Raw genomic sequence first — 23,106 nt, forward strand, 5'->3', positions numbered from 1 at the left:
CAAACCCTGGGCCTAATTTTATCTGTCTAAAAGTATGACATAATCAATTCGGCATCCAAGATGCCCCAGGACCATGGTTCAACAAGCCTAGCATGTATTGCTGTAAAAATACATCTTTTTTGATTCTCTTAAAAGTGGTGATTTTGGAGACGGGAGAATGTTTTGGCCAATGCCAGTGATATGTACATCTCATTTTGACAACGTCAGAGCAGACAGGGCCCCGTACCCCCTGCAAGATCATCCGCAACCCCCTTTGGGTACCTGGACCCCACGTTGGGAACCACTGGCATAGCAGTTTACAGCTGGTTACAACAAACATACAGTAGTCCTGTAGTGTGCATAGGCTTATTTCCCTACATCCTTTGAAAATATCTCTGGTAACAGAATAAAAGGCTAAGAGAGCATGGAATAATTCATGTTTGCTAATTGGTCTAGCGATGTCAGGGTTGACCTTACTACCATGTGCACCTTTCAACACTACCAAAGTCATTTAGACTGTTGGCTGTGCATTAGAGATGTGGAGTGCTGAGAGACTTTGAACAGTTGATGACAAGCTGTCAGACAGCTTTCCTCCATTGGGCTCCTTTTACCAAGGTCCACTCCTGCAATAAGCCACTCGCCCCCCAACCAGCCACTCATCCAGAAAAGGACACAGGCATTTTTGACACGTTTGGTGCTAAGTGAACTGAAATTGTGTGAATTTCACTACATAGCACATTATCACATTTGCCAGAGCTGTGCACCAGGAGCGAGAACTGAGGGGGCAAAGTAACTTCAGTCAGTGTTGAGTTGACTTGAGATTGTCAGAGAGAAGTGATGATTTTGACTGTGCATGTAAAGAACTCATTAGCATTGAATAAATCTGCTGCACTTGAGTCATGTCATTTATGTCTTAGCATTGTGAAATGCAGGTTAAACAAACAGAGAAAATGACACCTATGAGAAATCTATGACGTATTTATTCATGAACCCCAATAGTTTGTGCATCCTTCCTTTTTATGTACCCTGAATCAAACATTGGTTTGGTGAGAAGACTAGAAGGCTCATGGAAAGACCTATTGACATATGTGGGCTATTAAAAGACAGAAAAAGAACATTGAAAATATATTTTTGACATAATGTTGTTTTTTCTTTGCTTAAAAGAAGGCTGGAGCTTACCTTATGAGGACAAATTGGGGGCGGTGAGTTGAAAGACTTTTCTGGTGTCTGGTCCAGGTTCTACAAGAAAAACACATTATCAGGGACATGTTTTCAGCAGAGTTCATCTCCCAGCAAATCTTCACTTACACAAGTTGTGGCTTATTTTTTGCTCCTTGCCATTAGCATTTTTTCAATCTTTTTTAGAGGAGCTAAGTGACTCTCAATCAGCTAACAGTTCTTTACTACCCTCTAATCTAAGACCACAGTTTATGTTGACAGCCCTATTTTAAATCTTTATCTTGAACATATTATCTTATCCTACATCATGCGAGTGGGCACAGTGATTTTTTTGTTTTCTTTCTATCCCACCACAAAGATTATAAATCCTTCTTTGTCAGATGATTCCACCGAACATATGTTCGGAGTTTGCATTCACGCCTGAATGCATTTTTTGAGGTTAAATGATTATCACATTGTTAATACACCAATACATCACTCAGATACAAGAAAACACCATTAAAAAGCAGACACAAGGTAAGTCAACAAGCCAACAACAGATGGTCCTGCTGCTTGTGATTATGCAAAAATCCAAAGTATTTGCATACTCACAATGCCATCATACAAAAAGAGAATAAAAAAAAAACAAACAAACAAAAAAAAAAAAAAAATGATGCCATCTTAAATTGACCTCAGTGAAAACAAAAAGAGCAACGGGTGAGAGAAACCCAGCAGGGAAGTGGATGGTCTGTGAAAACTTCTTTGGGAATCTACCAAGGGTCTGCCTCCTGGGAAGGCACTGTTGATTTCCAAGCAGGTGCTTTCAGTTATGCCCTCACATCCAATTATGTGCCTGTGGTATGTCTGATGCTCCCTGACACTATTAATGGCTGCCTTATGGTATCACCAGGACAGATGAGACACTCAGCTCTCCAGACTCTAACATCTATATTTCATTGGAACGTAGAGGAACACCTCAGTGGCCAAGGAAACTAAGAGGGATAAAAACAGGCAGGCTTTCACTGCATAAACACTGCTCTATGAAATATAAATGAATAAATGGGCCTTAGTGGGATGATGGAATTAGTAGACAAAATCATCCCTACAGATTGAGTGGGCTTTTTAACCATGATATCCTAATTGATATGACAAATAACCACGAGTTATTTCTTTAGGGACCAGGGCAGCTTCTGTGTACTCATACGCATGCATGACGTCTAACAGGAAATAAAAATAATGACCTTGAGTTAAAGCAAAGCCTCCAAACTGGTGGCTTGTATGACATATTAGTGAATTCAGCAGGGATGTTTGAAAATGTACAGTTCTTTATGGTGTGAACAGTGGTGGCTCTAGAGTCTGTTGGGACCCTGGGCATTTTTTTACGAGGGCTTAAACCAGCATTCGTCCCCTCTTATGTTTTAAATACTCTTATATATACACAAAAAACAACATAAAATGTAAGTATAGGGTTTTCCCCTAATTTACATTATTACTATTTTAACATCATTTGAAAGAATATTTAAAACCTATAAATACAGAAATGAAGAACAATAAAATGACAAAATGCCTGTAAGTGTTGTGCTCCAGTGAGAAAGAGCCAGTCCTCACATTTGCAGAATGTTACAGTGCCTATAAAGTTCTTTGGTCTGATAAGACCAAAGATGCTATGTTTGACGGTAATCAAACACTGCACATCACCACAAACCCATCATCCCCACTGTGAACCACGGTGGTGGGAGCATCATGCTGGGGGGATGCTTTTCAGAAACTGGCCTTGGAATGCTTGTAAAAGTAGAGAGTAAAGTGAATTTGTCAAAATATAGGAACATCCTGGAGTACAATCTTTTTCAGTCTGTGGGAGAACTACAGCTTGGGAGAAGATTTGTTTTCCAGCAAGACAATGACCCTAAGCAAACAGGGAAAGATACAATGGATTAAAGACAACAAGGTGAGTGTTTTGGTACAATACTTGCTAATACATGAGAAATTAAGAAGTGTTTTACCTGAATTTGTCTGTGGAAAAAAAAATCCTCTAATACAATTTTTTTTTTAGTTACAAACAGAGCTAGTAAAGTATTTTCGTGTTTATTACCTTCGCCAAGGAGGTTATGTGATCGGGTGGCTTTGTTCGTTTGTTCATTTGTTCGTTCGTTTGTTTGTTTGTTAGCAACATAACTCAAAAAGTCTTTGACAGATTTTGATGACATTTTCAGGAAATGTCAGAAATGGCATAAGGAAGAACTGATTAGATTTTGGGACTGATCTAGATCCCCGTCTGGATCCAGGAATTTTTTAAAAGGATTCTCTACTATTGGGAGATAGGGCTAATGGTGGAGGTCTGCGCTGTTACCACTCTACACCAGGAGATGGCGGACATGAGTAACTTCAATCCCAGCAGCATTTTGGGTGTGTTTCTATTGAAAGTTTTGGAGTTCATAGACTTTGAAAAACGCACGCCCGGTCAAGGAGACAAGTCAGAGCATAACAGAAAGACAGCGAATTGTAGCGAGAATACTCACAACACTGGGAGGAATAGAGGAATATTCACCCTCTGCCATGACTTTCAGTCTTCCGGTGAGACCATGGGTGCTTCTGCCATGACAGTCCACACTTAGCAAAGCCAGTACTTTGCCTCACCGTGTCTCCACCTCACGAGGAAGGGAGTAATCAGGGAATTAGATTTTGGGAGGGATCAGGATTACCGTCTGGATTCAGGAATGTTTTTTGTGGAGATAAATTTATTGCGCACTAACTTAGAATATACTGTAAATCACCTGAAATTGAGTGACTGTTAGAGTTGTCGCAATGGAAATGACTGTCTCCGCCAGTTGAAACAGTTTGAACTTACAGTTTCTTGAATGTTGAATGTTGAAATTGTACTTGTCTCGTCACCTCTGGACTGAACTGGGCCTAACAGATTCTCAGTTGCACTGCTCATTTCTGATGGTCACGGTGGCAAGCAGGGGAATTTTAAAAAATGTGCAGCTGTTAAATAGTCTGTTCTATTGTTCTGCAAAAATATGGAGGTGCAAGATAGTTGAGTTTGTGGAGGGGGACCCTCCTTATGTATAATAACAGGCTGATTCTAAGTACATATGAGCTAAAAAGAGTTACATATTAAGATAATTAAACTCAAATTTAAATATACTTCACAACATTAAGTTCCATTTTTACGAAGTTTGTTCTACATGCTACTGAATATTACACGCTGTACCTTTAAGCATATCTAATGAAATCCCCAATGATAAATCTCTGTTTATGCCTGTCCATGCGGGAGGTTTAGTATATGATCAGGTTGAACAACACTAGATGGAGGGTGTCTATTGTGTATGCACTGGTGTGAAATAACACTAAACCAACATTGCCAAAATTGTCGTTCTGGTTATTAAATACCATTTTTAAAATCTAGATTCATGCAAACAAGTTTAAAAGCCTTAGGTGCTACAAAACAAACCTTTAGGAAAAGTCAAAGACTGACAAACTTGAATATTTAATTAATGCAAAGTGAGAAACAATTGAAAACCGCCTTGGGTAAATTTTACCCAGTGTCTTTTCTAGTGCTAAAGCCAGTGCTCAGTGATGCCAGTGTGATGCTTAGCAGCCTAACAGGAGTGTGCTGTCAGATGGGTTCTCTTTAGGAGGTTTCCTTTTGTGACTGCAAACTTTGCAAATTTGCACCAATGCTATGGTTTAAAATTTGTGGGCCCTTGGAGGCCCCTAACTGGCCTAGATCATTTAACTACTTTGCCTGTTTACAAGTAGCACCTCAGGGCATGAACCTCAGCTTTCACAAAATGCAGATGACTAAGTGCTGTTAACAGGAAACTGATAGTATGAATGCTAAATATGAAAACAAAAAGAAAATTCCACTCCAAAATGTTCCAAACTTGATAGACAACAAGAATAGTTTGGGTTACTAATAAAAATTCTAAATGTCAAAATATTCTCTGTAATCAGTGAACAAAATCAAAGCCAAGTATGTGGTATTTATTCATAAAATGTTTCCTCTCTTCTCAAGAGATTTATTCATCGTCTAAAATTGCAGAGCAAGATGAAATTTGCAAGTGAAAACAGGTTTTGTATTCCATTTTCAACCACCATTTAATTTGAAAACAGCATTTACAAAAACAACATAATACCCAACTAAAAACTCTGCTTGGATCTAGTGCCTTCAAATGAAAAGGCCTGTTCAAGCTTGATACTAACCAGAGATAATCTAAATCCCTTTCCCTTTCCTGGACACACACAAAAACACAAACACATAGAAAGATATCCCCGAGCTATAATCAAGGATGTTTTATTTATTTGTTTTCCAACTATTTTCTCATTTCAATCTCACTTTATTTTCTGAGCAGAACCAAACATTACTTATCATTACCGGCATGTTGCCTTGTCACACAGCTCTAGTGAAACACACATGTAAAACGTAATTATTAGGTATTAATTTTTCAACACCATGCCATTTCATGAGCAATGACTCACGATCTGTTTTAAAAGAAACACACGTGTAAGCTGTTCATGTATCCAGGAGAAAAATCATAAATGGAAGAAGAAAACAGCTAAGATTTTCAAATCACCTTTGGTCTGGAACATTTTGCATCTGAAACACTATTGACAGGTCTCGCAACAGAGAGCCTTGGATTACAGCACCTATTGATGTTTTTGTCTATTCAGAGTGCTGGGGGTGGTTATTGTAACCTGATGAGGCCCAGAGAGAATGATGTGAGGATATTATAAATTTTATTTTCTGAGGAAGCGGAAAGAAAATGAAACATGATGTTTCTTTCTCTGATTTCTGATCAGACATGCTGATTTAGCATTTACTACTTTATTTAAGGTGTGTGTTCCTCATTTAAGCCTCATATTAACACTATGATTCCATACTAATTTCCAGCTTTCATCGACCTGCTACACAATACCCACATAGGTTAGAACTAACAAAGACACAACACAAACTGTGTTGCTCAGATACCAAGAGCAAATTGCACCTCCATGGGTCCCTTAATTGTTAAAAAAAAATGCAGCTATATTTTTTGGGCTTTTTATGCCTATATTAATAGAGGAGGACAGTGGATAAAATTGGAAACAGGGATGAGAGCATGGGGAAGAGACATGTGAGAAAGAAGCCAACAGGCTGGACTTGAACTGGGGAGGCCTGTGCACATGGGGCGCAACTTAAACCACAAGACCTGTACCCCCCTCTGGTTTGATTGTAATGACAACAAAGGATGTTCAATGTTGAGAAGCTTGATCGTGAAATACATTGTTGTCGCTGTTATACATTTGCATTTGTGATTGAAAATCTCATGTGACTAAGGCTATATTTACCTAACAAGACAAAGGTGGCAACTGTATTATTCTCCAGAGGGTGCAATGTCTGCCAGATTTAACTTCGTATGTAAACTTTATGCTAACAAATAATGGACATTGCCATTTAGGGACTATTATATGTAGAAGCTGCATCATGGTACACTATATAGACAGCAGTATTTGGTCACACCGGTTCATTTTGAATTTTCTATAAGACTCATTGCCACAGGTGTACAAAATCAAGCACCTGGCCATGCAATCAAACATTTGTAAAAATTGTGATTGTGAACCCTGCAGGATATCCCTAAGTCTACTATCATTAGAAAGTGGAAGCATTTAGGAACAACAGAAACTCAGCCACAAAGCAGAAGACCACACGAAACCACAGAGTGGAATCAACGACTTCTAAGGCATATTTGCGTAAAAGTCATCAATGCTTCTGCTGATTCCATAACTGAATACTCCGAACTTCCACTGGCATTAATGTTAACAGAAAAACAGTGCAGGAGCTTCATGGAATGGGTTTCCATGACTAAGCAGCTGCATGCAAGCCCAACAAACCCAAGTCCAATGCTAAGTGTTGGACGGAGTAGTGTAAAGCATGCTAACAATGGACTGTGGAGCAGTGGAAATGTGTTCATGGAGTGTTGAATCTCACTTCTGTATTTGGGAGCTGGATGGGTGAGTTTTCAAGGAAAACATTACCTGCCTGACTGCACTGTGCCAAATTGAAGTTTGATGGAGGAGGGGATAATGGTATAGGGCTGTTTTTCAGGGGTTGGGCTATGCTGTGCTTCCAACTTTGTGGCAACAGTTTGGGAAAGGTTCTTTTCTATTCCAACATGACTGTACCCCAGTGCACAAAGCAAGGACTTCAAGGGGGGAAACTCCATGTTAACATGTCAATTGATTAAAAAAATTAATCAATTTAATTACATCACTATGCAGTGATTAATCATGATTAATCACAGCATTTCTTTAGTTTTAGTAATATTTCGATTTTTTAACATTCTTATTATCAAGTGTTTATTTTCATTTTTTAACTTTATTTACAGCACTTAGAAAGTGCTTTTTACTAAAAAATATATTCTTATTATTTTCTATAAATTAACAGTCAAAATACTACCATTTACTTGCATTTTTGTTTGAGATAAATTAGTACAAGTATGGTGTTTAAATGAAGAATTATTAAACAAACTAAAGTTTTTAAACTTATTTGTGGTTTGTAAATAGAGTGTCTTAATTCACTGTGCAATAATATTTAGAAACTGCAAATGAACCCAGTAGACAAACACATCAGGTAGTAAATAACTTCTGTAAAGTGAATGATCAGGTGTGCTGTTACCCTGAGGTAGCTGAAGTTGCTGACTGATGTCCAGTGTTCTCTCATCAGTGTAATAAATGTAGCTCTGGCCAGCTGCTCCACCTTAGTTGCCTTTTTAGTTGTCATACAGTTCACAGATTCTTGTGACAGTAGTTCTTGTAGGTGTTCTGTAGTACGGGTCATCCGAGGCGACCCCGATGTTATCTTAGCCCCTTGTCGTCAACGATGTCGATGGTCTGCAGTCTCTGGCGACCCATTAGGGATCTCATTAGTTGGCTTAGATGTCATCGTTTTGGGGACAAATCCAGGTCTGCTGGGCTACACTGGTGTAGCTTGGCGTTATGGCTTGATCCCGTTTTGTTGTTAGCGTCTTTGCTAACATTAGCAAAGATGCGCTTTGCCCGGAGGTGGTACTTCAGACTTGTTGTGCTTCAGTATAAAGACAGTTCATCACCGCAGTATGTACACACAACTTTTGTTTCATCCAGACTTCCATTAGGCAGCTTTTTAAATTGAAATTTGCCATGAAGCAGACCTGGGTCTGTCTCCTCACACATCACTGCCGGCTGCGTTTGGCCTGCCTTTAACCTTTTCACGCCAGGGATGTAAACATCCACGCACGAGGGCTATGAGAGGAAGTTGTGGTCAAACTTAGTCATTTGATTAAATTGCATTATTATTTTTTTAATGCGTTAAGCTTTCCAGATTAATCACGAGCGCTAACGCATTAATATCAACAGGCCTAATTTGAAAATAATATCAAAGAGTCCCTGTGTTGAATGGTAAGGCAGACAAATATTTTTGTCCATATAGTGTAATTTTGATTCAAGAAATAATCCTTAGGGAGCAGTTTACATTATGTTATAATGTGCAGAAGACACTAAAGTTGCGTTACTCACTGGTCAGTAGCCTGTGGGCTGAAAGAATTTAGCGTATTTGAGAGCTATTTCATTAGTTTGGAATGGGGGCCACTTCCTAAAAAGCATCCATATGGAGGGCCTGAGAAATATTGCATGACACACAGAACTTTGAAAAATCTCCTCCTGATTTACCTGGCCCTATGTCAAAAAATTAATTGCCTACTAAACCTGTTAACTGGTTGTTCCAGCCTTGGCAGCATCAACTGAAAGCAAGCATTTGTAATAACTGGCAATGAGTCTTTCACATCACTGTGGAGGAATTTTGGCTCGTTCTGCTTTGCAGAATTGTTTTATTCAGCCACACTGGAGTGTTTTCCACCATGAATGGTCTTTTTAAGGTCATGCCACAACATCTCAATCAGATTTAGGTAAAGACCTTGACTAGGCCGCTCCAAAACCTTCACTTTGTTCTTTAAGCCAGTCAAAGGTGGACTTGCTTGTGTGTTTGGGTTCATTGTCCTGCTGCATAAGTCAAGGGCTCTTGAGCTGTTGTGTTGTGATGCTCGAGTTCAACCAAAATAAATAAAGATTGTATGGAGTGTTATGACATGTTCTCCTGAGAGTGAAATATCTTAAGATTTCTTGTCGTGATGAAAACTTTCTTAAAGATTAATTGGCCACAAAGTCGCATAGCAGCAGCTACCATAACCTAAAACAATACTGATTTTGAAAGTACGGGCAAAATTCCCCTGTCTGCGTCTCAGGATTATCTAACTACTTCTATTACTATTGGTATTGTTGCAGTGAATTTATAGTATAGTTAATTAAGTATGTGACACTTTTGAAATTCAAGAAGATTTTATTTTAAAAGGTTTTTAAAATGAAGAGTTTGAGTCATGGCTAGACTAGACAAAATGTACATAGTATTATTCAGGACAAGAGGATTAGTTTCAACATTTCAAAATATCCTTGAATAGCCTTGTGACTTTCAGCTGAATAAAAAAAAAATTTTCCACTTACTTGTTTTGTTATCAAAATTAAAAAAAAAATAAAAAAGCGTAAAATCTCATGAACCCGAATCTTGTCTCATCTGTTGAGTGTCTCATCACACCGCTTGTTATGAGTTATCTGAAGAATCCTTTTGTGGTAATTTAACACCAGCTGGCCATGATTGTATATAATTCAGTAAATGCCACACAGGTCTTGTTTTTGGACATTTCAGCACAGAAATGATTGATTTTTTACCCTAAAAAAGAATAAGCCTAAATCCTGGGTATCTTGCTCGGTTTGTCTGTGTGCTAGATGATATATAGTAGTCTGGTCACATTCAACAAGCAACTTCCCCAACAAGCCCTGTGAAAGTAAACAAGAGCACTATTCAGTGCTGAGTGGAAAGGGGACTTGTGGCACATTTGTGTTTCTAGCCCCATCAGCTCAGCCTGCATTCTCCACACACACAGGGAGGCTTTATACCGTTATCTTCACCCGCTCACTCCGAGTGCAATGATACATTTAGTAAACTGCCTCTCCAACTGCTAGTTACTGCTATTCTAGCTCTGTTTGCCACCCCAACATTGCCCCCTCCCCTCCCCCAAAATAAAATATAGTTCTCTCTCGCTGGGATTATAGGAGCCATGTAGTTCAAGGATTATCAAATGCCTTTGATCATGTGACTGCCATGTTTTTGATCTGCAGCACATAGCACCAAATATATTCTCTTTTTCTTGCCTTCTGTCTCTATCCCTCTCCATGGATTTCCCTCTGCTTGATGGTTGTCTGCAGTGTGAGACCTTTTGACAGGCAGTGAAAGTGTAACACGTGTAAAACACAAGTGTAGTGCAGGATAGATCTGCCCTGTGTTGAAGTTCAATTAACACCTTTATGACATGAAAAAGGAGTAGAATGCATATTTATTTTAGCCCCAAATTGTTTTCCTAGCCCTACTTATTCATTTAATGTTTTCTCCTGTTTGAGGCAATAGCACAGATGTTTTGAGTAAAAAGAGAGCGACCATAGATTATTTTGCCTTTGAAAATAGGAAGTGAGGTTTCAGATGCCTCCACCTCCCATTGCACCCCCAACTGCACCCTGCTGCTCTTCATTAGCAATTTCTGAGCCTTGGGCTATTTTGCAGTGTTTCAATCCCTGCATTATTATTATTTAGTGGCTGACTTGGACATGCAATCAAAGGGACACGCAATACGTGTAACACTTGTATCCCTCAGCAATGCCTTTTCCGTGATGCCCAGACTGAAACCCTAGAACTGTGAGCCAAGGGAACTGTGGCTCAAATTTTGTCAACATACCTCAAAAAATGTTCTTTATCCACATTGTACAATCACCCCCTATTAATGTCATTGCCAAGAAAATAAAAAGCAGGACATATCAAAACAATTATTTTGATCTGGCTTCAAGCAACACAGCATTTCAACGTGAAAGGCACTCGAATTTTGAATCATTATGAGGCGTGGTTTCGGGCGAAAAAGCCCATCAAAAAATGACTGAATATCATTTTAATGGGTAAAACCCTACAAGGCTTTCAAACTGTCTACCTGCCATGTTATTAGATAGACCATGTCAGTCAAGCTGACGAACACAGAAACAACACACAGACAGGCTGACAAGACATAAGCATGCTGCCTTCCATCTTCCTCCCAGCTTGGCATGTTTATCTAGTCCTCCATGTGAGCTTAGAGCAGCTCTGTGCATATGCATACAGAGTGATGAAGGTTCAGAAACTAGCGCCTGGAGGAGGCTGCACATATAGCAAAAGCTCTTTGAAATTGTGCCAGGGTGGGCCTCATTTGCAAAGCAATTTGACAACAAAAGTAAAATACTCTACAACTTCAAACCAAATTCCAGAGATGCCAACTGGTCGTGCTCTGCGGTTTGCTCAGAGAGCGGATTCGAGAGGGTTACACCAGTGGCTTGTGTGTGCTTCTGACATGGCTTATTTGCAGACCTAGCATTGCACCAGTGCAATGTCATGATTGCTTTGGCAGGGAAAGAGGTGCCTCATTTACATGAGAGGGAGTCCTAGAGGCACACGGGAGCCTGCCTTTGACCAAGGTGCCAACAAGCCTGCAGAAAAAACAATATAATTACAAACTACAAAGCTGCTGTGTTAAGAACAAACTTCCTCCTAATGTGGCACGACCACATTGTCAGTCACTCTTCCAAATGGGCATGACTAAAATGAGTGGTAATGCTATAGTATTCTGTATAATGGCTGCATTTCATTAGCTTTTGCACACTAAATTCACATTTTAACCACAGAAGCATTTGTGGGAGTGTTTATTTAAATAGATTTTGTGTTTTTTCCAATCTGTGTTGTTTCGAGCAGGCTCTGATACCATGGATTGTTTCTACTAATGCAGCATTGCTTTGGATTAGAAAGAACAGGATTTCATACACTCTGGGTTTATGATAATCTAAAATATGTTGGGGAAGCTTAATATTGTTTGTGCTGCCTAAACAACTCTCTAATATTTCATTATCAGAGACCTTATGCTTTAAAGTCTGACATTATCCACTGATGTGTGCCTTTGAACATTAATGCATATTTGTTGACTTTGCCATGGACTGTGTGCCCCTTATACCAGTGGTTCTCAACTGGTCTAGCTGCAGGACCCACCACAAGTTCCATGATGAGAACTCATGACCCAAATTTCAGATATATTCATCAATCACTCAGATTTATTAGATAAAAGATGGTGGTGTTCAGACCCCAGATAGGGTTAGGGTTCCAGGGAGGTATCATGGAAGATTCCTGAAAGCTCCTAGGAAATCCCAGATAAAAAATAAAAAAACAAACTTTCCACAAAAATCCTCCAAAATGTCCTAACATTTCAGCTGAAAATCCCCCCACTTAACTAAACAGGATTAATGAAATTTTTCTGGGAAAAGTCCTGATAATTACAGGTTAAAGTGCTTAGTTCCTTGTGATTTTTTTTTTTTTTTTTTTAGATTTTTATGGAAATTCCCAAAGAAGAGTACTAAAAGTTTCTGGGGAAATGCCCAAAGAACATATCTGCATATCTCCAGTATAGTTAAACTTATGATATTACGGGTTAAGGTAAATTAACAATGAAAACAAAAAGTACAAAATAGACATTTGAGAGCCACTGAAAACAGCTCCATGACCCACTTTTGGTCCCGACCCACCAGTTGAGAACCACAATTATATTGCATATGTTCAGTGTGGTTAAATTTGTGATACTACCAAAAATATACTTTTTTTAAAAAAATTGTTTTATGATACCTGATATGATGTCATGTGATGTCTGTGCTCTAATGATGTCTATGATGTCATGGTTTGCTTGGTATCTGTGACACTTGCTATACAATCAATATATTATTAACTATATTCTAAAGTTTTATATATATATATATATATATATATATATATATATATTTGGGCCTTTTCGTGCCTTTATTAGATAGAGGAGGACAGTGGGTAGACTCAGAAACGGGGAAGAGAGCAGGGAGAGACATGCATCAAAGGGCCACAGGCCAGACTCGAACCTGGGCCGCCCGCGCACACGGTGAGCACCCAAACCACCCAACCACCTGTGCGCCCTGTTTCAAGTTTTTCTATTTCAGCTCAATGCTGTCAAGTACAGCTGGAGGCCTTCGGTAACTTCGGGACTTGATTAATTTTTTAAAAATATATTTGACCTTCAACATGTTTGCACCTCAAATGGAGTGTTGTTCATTCTCTTTCAGAAGAAACAGCATGTGATGGAAATGTGTTTCATTTGAAGAGGCTGCTCTTTACCTACTGTAAAAGAGAATTATTTCCTGGCTCTAATCATGTGTCATGAAAGGAAAACAGTTCAAAAATACTGAAGAAGAGTGGTATTAAATTAGAAATGCATCATTGAGAATCCTTCAAGCATAATTATCCAAAAACATTTTGAATTTTGTTTGACTATTCCTTTAATTGTGCCAAATGAGTTGTGTAATTCTCTTTAATTTATCAGGACTGAGGTATCTTGGATTAAATTGGATGCGTTTTTCAAAATGTGATTATTACTCAGCTGTCAGTGTCTAATATATGAGCTAACAGAAAACACAGAAAAATCAGTGCTGCTGCAATAGTTAGGAGAGGAGGGGCAGTTTGAAACAAATTGAGGCCACGAGACAAGAGACTGCGCACTGAAAAGCTCTCTAATCCAGTAATATTTTGGGTGACTTTCTAAGATAAATACTTTGGCATTGTCTTGATGAGAGAGCCTCGCCTCATTTAAGAGTCTTTGGGATGCGAATCAATCCACATGGCCGGAGTCACACTCGTACACTTGACCATATAATGCGGCGTGCTTGTCACAACCCGGAATGCATTTCTCTCTTCAAAGTATATTTCTTGGCCTGCGCTCGTCACTCACTCCCTCTAACCAATTTGTAATTCTAAGCCTAGCCTCGGTGCTGCCAGCGCCTAGATGATAGCAGTGGGCCTCTCTGATCCAGGCAGTGGCGAGGGAGCAGGCCAAGTGTTACGCGAGCCACTCTGGGACATGGAGCAGGCGCTTCTGCCGGCTGATGCACGCCTCCACGGCCGAGAGGAACTGGTTTTGCAGATGCTTTCAATTCGACACAGAATGGGGCTCATCTACTTTGTGGGGACGTTTGCTTTGTGTTTATGCGCTGCATTTGTGCTTGTTTGTGTGTATTCCATGTGTGTGAATATGCATTTATGTGTGTTAGGAAGATTAAGAGAGGGCCATGTGTGTGCGTGCACACATTTGTATGCTAGTGTGACTGGATATATCTGTGTTTGCATGCATGAGAGGGTGTGAAGCAGCTTTTTTTATACAAAGACACAATTATCCTGAAATGAGGCTGAGCTTCTTCTTTTCTTTTTGGGTTCGCAATTACAGCATTCACCAAGTTCTGATGACCTACTACTTCTCTGCTGATCTCCTTTAGAAGTCACCATTTTTCCCTTCACTGGCACACACTCCTCTTGAGTCTAAGAGGCAGCACAACACTGTTGCAAACACTTCATTATTCCTGTTTCAAACACCTATTAATGCCTTCATTCAAATGCTTGGATGCTGCTTTGCTGTTAGGCTTATCAGTGACTGTCAAGCAATTTAACACTGCTGTTCTCTCTCTAGGTGGGCGAGCAGAGCAGTAAGAATATTCAAAATTACATTAGCAACACATTGTTACTAATTTTTTCTAATGGCCAGGTAAAACTGATCTTAAGTGGAATAAATAACATCTTATCATGTTAAATGTCAGAGTGCATGTGCTCTACAGTGCTTTTAATGCATTTTTCAGAGTGTGTGATGGAAATTTCTGTATCTTTGTGTACGGTGAAACAAAACAATGCCTTCAAGGTACAAAAAAAAACATCTCTTTTGGAAGTTGTATTCTGATCATCTTCTTTTTGTCAAATTACAGACAAGCCACTGTGTTTTGATGAGCAATCTATCCTGCACTCAGCAGAGGTTCTCACCTCAACCTTTCAGGCCCTTGTGTTTTAATGTTTCAGGCTTTTTTTCTCTTCTGTGTTTAGGATTAAACTATGCATGGCTAATGCATTTCCTCTGGAGTAGATGTATTTATCTTTAGCACATAGACTGTCACCCACTATTCGTGCCCGACAATCAGCTCTCTGAAAATAGACCCCTTTATTCGTGTGCAGGAGAATTGCGACTTGAAGTAGCTCGTTAAACGCCGAGCCCGAGCTTTCTCGTTAGACATTGATACCCATCTCACAAAGAAACAGCAGCCTTTTATCTGTCTCAGCCTGATTCCCTATTTGATTGGGAATGAATCTGGAAGGTTCCAATCAGTTTCCCTTGTATGAGCACGGTTAACATGTGTCTGACTGCTCCTTCAGCGCTGATGGCAAAGACATGGCCGATTAAGGCCAGAGCCCAATCAAAGCAGCTGTGTGCCATTCCCCACTATGGCGCTGCTTGTGCCAGGCATGTGTTCCACATGACCAGCAGGCAGATAGGCCTCAACCAAACCCCCAGTCCAGGGAGCTGGGGCCACACATGAACCAGAACATGTAGGCAGATTGGGGTTTTAGCTCTACAAACATTTTTCAGAGACAGAGCTGCTATGCAAGCAGAAATAATCCCATTGGTTGTGTTAAACCTCAGTGGAGAGTTTCTGTGGCCAAGCTGCAGTAGGCTGCTGAAGCCCTAATGTAAAATGCAGAGAGTCAGACCGTAGGTAACCGATATTATGAATCCCGAAGGTCTTCCGGTGTAAAAGAATGCAATTAATTAAATCAGATGGAAGCCATACCTCTTTTTTTCCTCCTCATTTATATATTTTTAACATGGATCAGAACATTTCTATGAGCTAGCTCCTCTTTAGTTGAAAAATCCATCTCATAAACATGTTTTAAAAGCCATCGCCTTGAGAAAAATCACAGTTGTCACATACACATTAAATTACATATTTAACATTTAAATTAGATAAACTGGTACAGAGAGAAATCACTGCCAGGGTATAGACCTCCATCAAGGCCAAAAGACTTATATGGTATCTGCAAGGGACACTACTATGGCTGAATATATGTTAATGTCAATAGCCATGCATGTACAGGTGATCTGAATACAGTAAATCCTGAAAGAGGTTGAACCACACACCATCCTAGTAGCTTCCAAAAATACTTGGTAAAGTAGTTTAACCTCATCATGTTGAGAAAACCCAACTAGATTTTCAAAAATGACAACCCAAAAAGACTAAAAAACATGCATAATAAGGCTTTATGCTTTTTCTGTAGTTCACTGTATCAGTTAGTATACTTTAAGTCTGCTTTTTTTTTTTCTTTTTTTTTTTTTTTTGAGAATGCCTACTTCTAAATCCCATCTGATGCACATCATTCAGTAGTATGCTGCATTTTTTCCCCAGGATGGCAAAGGCATGGCCCGCCCTAAGCCGAGGTCAGACTACATGTTTTCTACCCGATTATAGCATGACCTGACAGTCGTAGGGATTTGGGACCTGTCGACCCCAGAAAGCTGCAGTTTCATTTTGTGTAGCGTGTCCTAGTGAAAAATAATCAAGGACATATCTGAGACAACACATCCAGACAGGAAGTTTAACATGTTTGATTTTTGCCCTGCCTCTTACGATTTGTTTGGTGACGTCAGTGAGGTTGACCAATAAGAGCACAGAGCGCTCTGTATGTGCATCAGTCACAAATGTAAACAAAACAAATGGCAAAGCGAAAGAAGAGTGATGAACTTTGAGAGATGCCAGTGAGACATAGGAAAAGTTTGCTGAGCACTGACAAGGTTTTGCCTTTCTGGGGTTGATCTGCTGCCCACTGTGATATTCTTGGTAACTGTACTTCTGCCATGGAGGAGATCATTAGGAAGTTAAAGTTTTTATGTTTTCAACAAAGGACGTAAAATTCTTTGGGTTTCCACCTGAAAAGTTAGATTTTTACCCCCATTTAGTCTTTCATGGCTCGGTGATTGAAAATCAGACAAAGTGACCATCGTAACTGACAGAAAAAAAAAAATGTTTACTGTGGCTGGGTAAGCATATCAGGGTATCAGGGTGAGCCACCCAGACACAGAGGAGGGTGGATCATACTTTGCAGTTTTCTGAGATTTCCAGCAACCTGAGCTGAGCTGGTGGCTCTACTTTCTATCAGTTTGTTTCCCTCATCATAATTTCAACAAGATTTTTATTACCTGAAGTCAAGCAGCAGAAGTTGGTGGTCAGTGTACAAATACAAAGGCCTATTTTTAGGTGTGCTAAGAATGCAGGAGCGGGTTATAACACAGCCTGTTTATCCATGCTAAAAATAATGTGAGGCATAAATTAAGAGTACACCCTCTTAGATGAAGTAAATATTAGTTTTAGAATGTGAACGGTGACTCACTTTAGCTTTGTTAGCTTTAGCTACAGCTAACATAGCAACGCTGGCTATGCAATTAACTTACTGCATAAGCCAATGTAGCTAAGTTAGCCCAAGCAAAATGGGCTTTAGCAAACATAGCTAAAGCTAACTTAGCTACGTAGATAATGTATGTAGCTTACATAGCTCTTTTGTGAGCTAAGTTTTAGCAGTTAACACGGTTAACTACATGGATCTCAAATTAGCTGATCCACACTTGCACGTTACATAGACAATCACAGGTGGGGCCACCGTGGAACCCACAGACAAACCCACATGGGGCCCATATTACAGCCAGCGTATAACTCACTGAAGGCTCACATAGACATGCTTGCTGGGAAGAGAAATGTCCCCAACTCATGCCATCCCTGGAAATGTCTCCAGTTTATAACTGTTACCAAAAACAAAATCCTCCCACAATGTTAAGAAGGCTAGATGTCACATCTCTGATTGTGATTACACACAGGCTAACAGCTTCTTCATTTTTCACAGCAGACTCAATTTAACTTCTCTTTCATTTGTCCAATGTATCCACTTTCAGAAATCCAGAAAATGTTTGCTATTTTGCTCTGTAAATAACAACGCTAATCTTAGGCATTTCCTGTAAGCAGTCCAATATCTGTGAGCAGTCTAATCCTGGATCTAGAACATGATCTGGATCACTTCCAAAATGTATGAACATGGAAGAAGTCTTACCTGGGGACCTCTGGTAGATTAAGACATTCACAGAGGATGTCTTTTTAGTCCTGTGAGTGTCAATTGCATCAGTAATATGTAAATTTTCATTTTCAGTTTTCTCAGGAAGAAAAAGAATCCAGTTGATTCATTGAATAGTATTTTAATTGTTGCTCAACTGTTAAGAAATTATAGTCTCTAAACAAGGCTGTGGTTGATGTCCCCTCTTTGAGTGTCCCTGTTTTGTATGCCTTCATAACAGTAATTACTGTTTTTGGTCTGCCATGCTGGAAATGTCTCCAGTTTTCATCTCAGGAATCCAGTCACCTTATCCTCACCATCACCTTAACCCTTACCCTAACCCTAAATGGAAGTTTAATCTAATTTTGTTTTGAAAGTTTTAGCATGTATTTCCACTCTGAAATAAACAGTGTCTCAGATGAATGGTCCGCAGCCAGACTGTTTTGTTTTAAACAGCAAAACCAAAAATGTATCCCTCAGTACCAACTTCACATTTTTTGATCAGTGGTGCCCACAGTTACCCAATTTAACATGCAAATACCATTCACCTCTTTCTTTTCAAAGCAATCACCAAACAACAATAAGAGTTCCCACTCAATCACCCATTTGAAATCTCCTAATAATTCATGATCTCAATCCTTTCACCAATAAGATTTGATGCTCTCTCCAACTTTACATGGCACTGCAGCCACAGTAGCTTGCCAGTGTTCTGCCTCTCTATCTTTTCATGTGATTGGACTTCCAGTCAGAATTTTGAAACTCCCACTATAAGAGGCTAAAGCCAGAAATTTTCAAACACTATGAAAATGTTTTTAAAAAGATAATCCCAAGGTAATACTTTGGATTTTTGGGCTTGAATTCAGTACAGCTAAAGGTTTGGCTGAAAAATGTGTGCTTTCTTTGACGTCAGTTTGCTCTGACTAGAATTTCATTCCACCTTTGGGGCTCAGGGCACGTTTTCACTCAAAGGGCAGTCATTTAGATTGAAATACTGTCTTAGAGACATGTTCCACCACTTGTTTTGTACAGGAATCAATTCTGAACCAGCGGCTCTTCAGGCTGCTCTGTCATCCTCGCATGCATATCAAACATAATAACAGTGCTGTTATGACCACGATGGAATTGCAAATGAATTTTTTAAAACTGTTCAGGTGGACATACATGAATTATGTAAATGTCTGTTGTTGCAAATTGCAAAGGGATTGGTTTTGAACAGACATTCTCAATTGCCAGTCCAGACCTCCTCAGAAAACCTCGCTGAAAGACAAAAAAATGTCATCATGTCTCTTCAGAAACCATTTTCTCTGATTGACATGCTTGGCCATCAAACCGAGGAACATTCAAGGCCTTCTAAACACCTATTAGAGCTATCGATGGTGGAGGCAGAGGTTATGACCATGGCATAGGGGAGAATATTTGTGTCTCTCACTCCACATTACCAGCATCTTTGGGAAAGCTTTATAGATTTGGACGGAGGCAAAGGAAGGCTTTATCAGCACCAGCACAGGGAAATACATTAAGGGATCAGAACCCCAAAGGTCAATTGTGGCTGTAGGCAGTGCTTTATTATGGTGTCGTCTCTGATTATAGAGTCACTCTGAATGCCAGTAACACATGTGGAAACATGCAATGATATAGAATTTGTACATATTTATGAAGTCTTAAATGTGTAATCTTGCAGAGACTTAACATTGGTGTTAGGGCTCAGTATTCTGCACTCTTTATCACATGCACATAAAAATAGGATTGAAGCCTCTGGTATAAAACGGATGAAAGTGAAAACAGCATGTCAGGATTGGATTTTTTGGTGACATCTGAAATGTATTCATTTTTTTCTCTATGAAAACTAGACTGATATGTGGCATGATGAAGTGTAAGCACAGTATTGTTATTTTTATATGCCCTTTTAAGAAATGTGAGAGGAAATGTAGCTGAACTCTACTGTCAAACGTCATTCCAACACTCATGTTTTTCAAACCCAGACTGCGTGTGACGTGCTGTCATTAAAACAGCACACTGCCCTTGTTCTGAGGATGTAAACCTTCCCTTTTCAGGATTTAATGTCTCCTCTTTTTTCATATTTCCAGGATCTGAACAACAGACTTTGTGACTCTGCGTTGTGATTTACGTGTATTTTTCAGGGCAACACTCAGTGGTTGAGACAAATCCTTAATCCCTCACAAGATAATAATAATAATAATGTAATCCTTATTCCCAGATGGAACCATTTTCTGAGAAGACAGTTTTCTGGCCCCGCAGAGGTTCTATTCAAGAAGAAGAGCAATGGGGAGTTATTTAAAATACACGGCAATTAAAATAAGACACACAGGCCAATCCTACCCACCGTGCTAATCCTCTCTGATACAGACGTAGCTATTGTAGTGCAAAAGTTCCTAATTTTGCTGTATCTATTGTGTATCAGTATACAATGTTGCACTCTTTCTCTATTCCCAAGTGTATTTCTTTAAAAAGTGAATTATTTATACTACACCAGTAGAAACCAAGTGATCTGACTACCTGCCACAGAAGAGGCAATGATTTTACTTTCAAAACACTGAGTTTAGAACACTTTTTGGAGGAAAAAGGCAGAAAATATGGCTGCAACAGCTGCTGCAATACTACAGTAGAATAAATGCAGCACAGATGAAAGATGATGAGCGCCTTTTTTTTTTTTTCCTCTCCTGGACTTCACAAGAGTGAGGCGCAGGCGTGCACACAGAGACACTACATCTCCACAAAAAGCAAAAGACTTGCAAACACATGACTGAAGACGTGCTGCTTAATGTTTCTGCCTTTCTAATGCAAAAGACAACCAATCGCAGAAACAGATGGAATCATTCCTCGCCGTGAAAATCGCTCATGACCACAATTAATGATGGTGAATAATCCTAATGAATGCTACACCATGTTCCTGATTGCCATCGCGCTATCTGCATGCAGGCTTGTGGAAAATGTTAATTGTTATGCTAATCTTTCAAAAAGAGATAAATATAGATGAGTCAAAAGCACGTGCAGGAGGCATGTTGAGCTCATGTGCTGTTTTTATTTCTCTCTCCTTGAGTTGCTTTCTTTATATTTGTTTTTATTCCGTTTGTATTTTGTCTTTCATTCCTCATCGTCTTTTTTTTTTTGAAAAGCAGTCTCTCTAAATCCAATACAGTTTCTCTCAGCGTGAGGCAGCTTCAAAGCCCTGCTCCGTGGTCAGGCCTGTCGATCCTCTCACCCACCTCCTGGTTGTTTAAGAGAGCAAAAGCACAGCGGTGCAGTTTCTTAAACACACAGATCCAGCCTAGCACCAACAGAGGGACCGCTGTTTGGCAAAGGAGCCTCTCTCTCCCTCTCTCTCTCTCTCTCTCTCTCTCTTTCTCTCTCTTTTAGTATCTTTCCTCACCTTGGACTCTGACTCTCCCTCCCCTCTTTACCCACCCTCCTCCATAGACCTCATTATACCCGTACACTCCTCTCTGTCTCCCTCTCTCTTTCCCTCTCATACAATTTATCTATTGCTGCCTCTCTCTCACACTCACTCACTCACCCTCTCCAATCCCTCCACCACCATCATTTACCTTTTTCCATCCCCGGCTACTTCAGCTGTCCTCGCTCTTCACCCGACACTCCATCCCTTGTGTCCTGTGCCTCCCCTCTCTATTTCTCTCTCTTTCTCTCTTTTGCTGCAACTCAATCCCTATCGCCGCCTCTGCCTTTTTGCCTCACTCTCCATGTAAAGTGATTGATGCCAAGCCTGGGCTCCGGGCCATCCCTCCTTTACCACACACGCAGGACATCATCACACTAAACCCAGAGGAGAAGGCACCTCAGACAGGCTTGTTGAAATGGCTGTACGGAAGGTTTTTTTGGGGGGAACGAGCCGTTGCCCACCCATGTCGGAGGGGAGGCAAGCTTGCGGGGGCCCCTTGGTGGGGAGCAAGAATTGGTACACTGGAGTGCTCATTATGGCTCTGTGGGGACTGTCCTGTAGGGCATCCACAGTGTCTATGGCTGTGGAGCTCATTACGCCAAGCAGCCACGACGCTGGAGGCATCCAGAGGCAAAGATAAGGAAGGGGAGGGCTGCCCAGATTACCCTTAATCAGTGGCACCTGTAGACAGCTAGCACCTCCCTCCTCATCGCCTTCCGTTAAGCCCCCCCACCCCTCCCAAAACGCGTGCACGCTTGCTCCCTCTTTTCTTGCCACTGTAATTATTGCAATTGCTTCACTTGACTTTCATTCTCGAGGAAGGAGTTGCACAGCTTGCCTTCTAATGAGAAATCCGAGCTATGATCCGGAGGTGTTATTTATTTATTTATTTATTTATTCAACACAGCATGTATAATGTCAATTATTTAAATTAGCAAGTGCGTTTTTATTTTTTTCCCAGCGACTACACTAAACTTCTACCTCCTGCGCGTCATAGGTATGCCGCTCACATCGCACTTCTCATAACGGTGGATGGAGAGTTAATTAAGTTTTAATGTGACATGTGAGGCGCCAAACTGATGGGATACGATTCAAATCAAGTGTTATTGAAACGGGAGGTGACACATAATGCTCAATTACATTAAAACTTTCACCTTTGCGGTGTCTTGTAAAATGAAAAAGTAAACGGTCCAGGCAGGGGCATCCTGGTAAGAAAGAGAAAGACCTTTTCCAATATAATACAGGGGATAGTTTGGCTCTTTTATAATCAGTGGTAATGGAGCAGAGTGAGTCAGGTTTTAAATGATACAAGGCTGACTACTTCATCTTACATCATTTCACGTGTTTTTAGGTCAGCTGGAGAAGTGGAAATCAGATATTACACCATAAGACCAATCAGTAGAAGATTGATTGAACAAAAAAAAATCTCAATTTGTATTAACTTAACAATAAAAAAAGCAATTTCAGCCTTTTTTCTGAGTTAACT

The 23,106-nt window shown here is 40.0% G+C and overlaps 1 protein-coding gene across 1 annotated transcript in view; it reads right to left on the minus strand.

Moving 5' to 3' along the window:
• The window catches only part of pcdh11 (protocadherin 11), a 187,137-nt gene that overhangs the window by 112,409 nt on the left and 51,622 nt on the right, over positions 1-23,106 (minus strand). Inside the window, exon 4 of the mRNA XM_041796987.1 lies at positions 1,159-1,218. Within this exon, the coding sequence (XP_041652921.1) occupies positions 1,159-1,218 (60 nt within the window). The remainder of the gene's footprint in view (positions 1-1,158; positions 1,219-23,106) is intronic.

The sequence above is a fragment of the Cheilinus undulatus genome, linkage group 10 (genome assembly GCF_018320785.1).
Source record: "Cheilinus undulatus linkage group 10, ASM1832078v1, whole genome shotgun sequence".
Taxonomy (NCBI): Eukaryota; Metazoa; Chordata; class Actinopteri; order Labriformes; family Labridae; genus Cheilinus; species Cheilinus undulatus.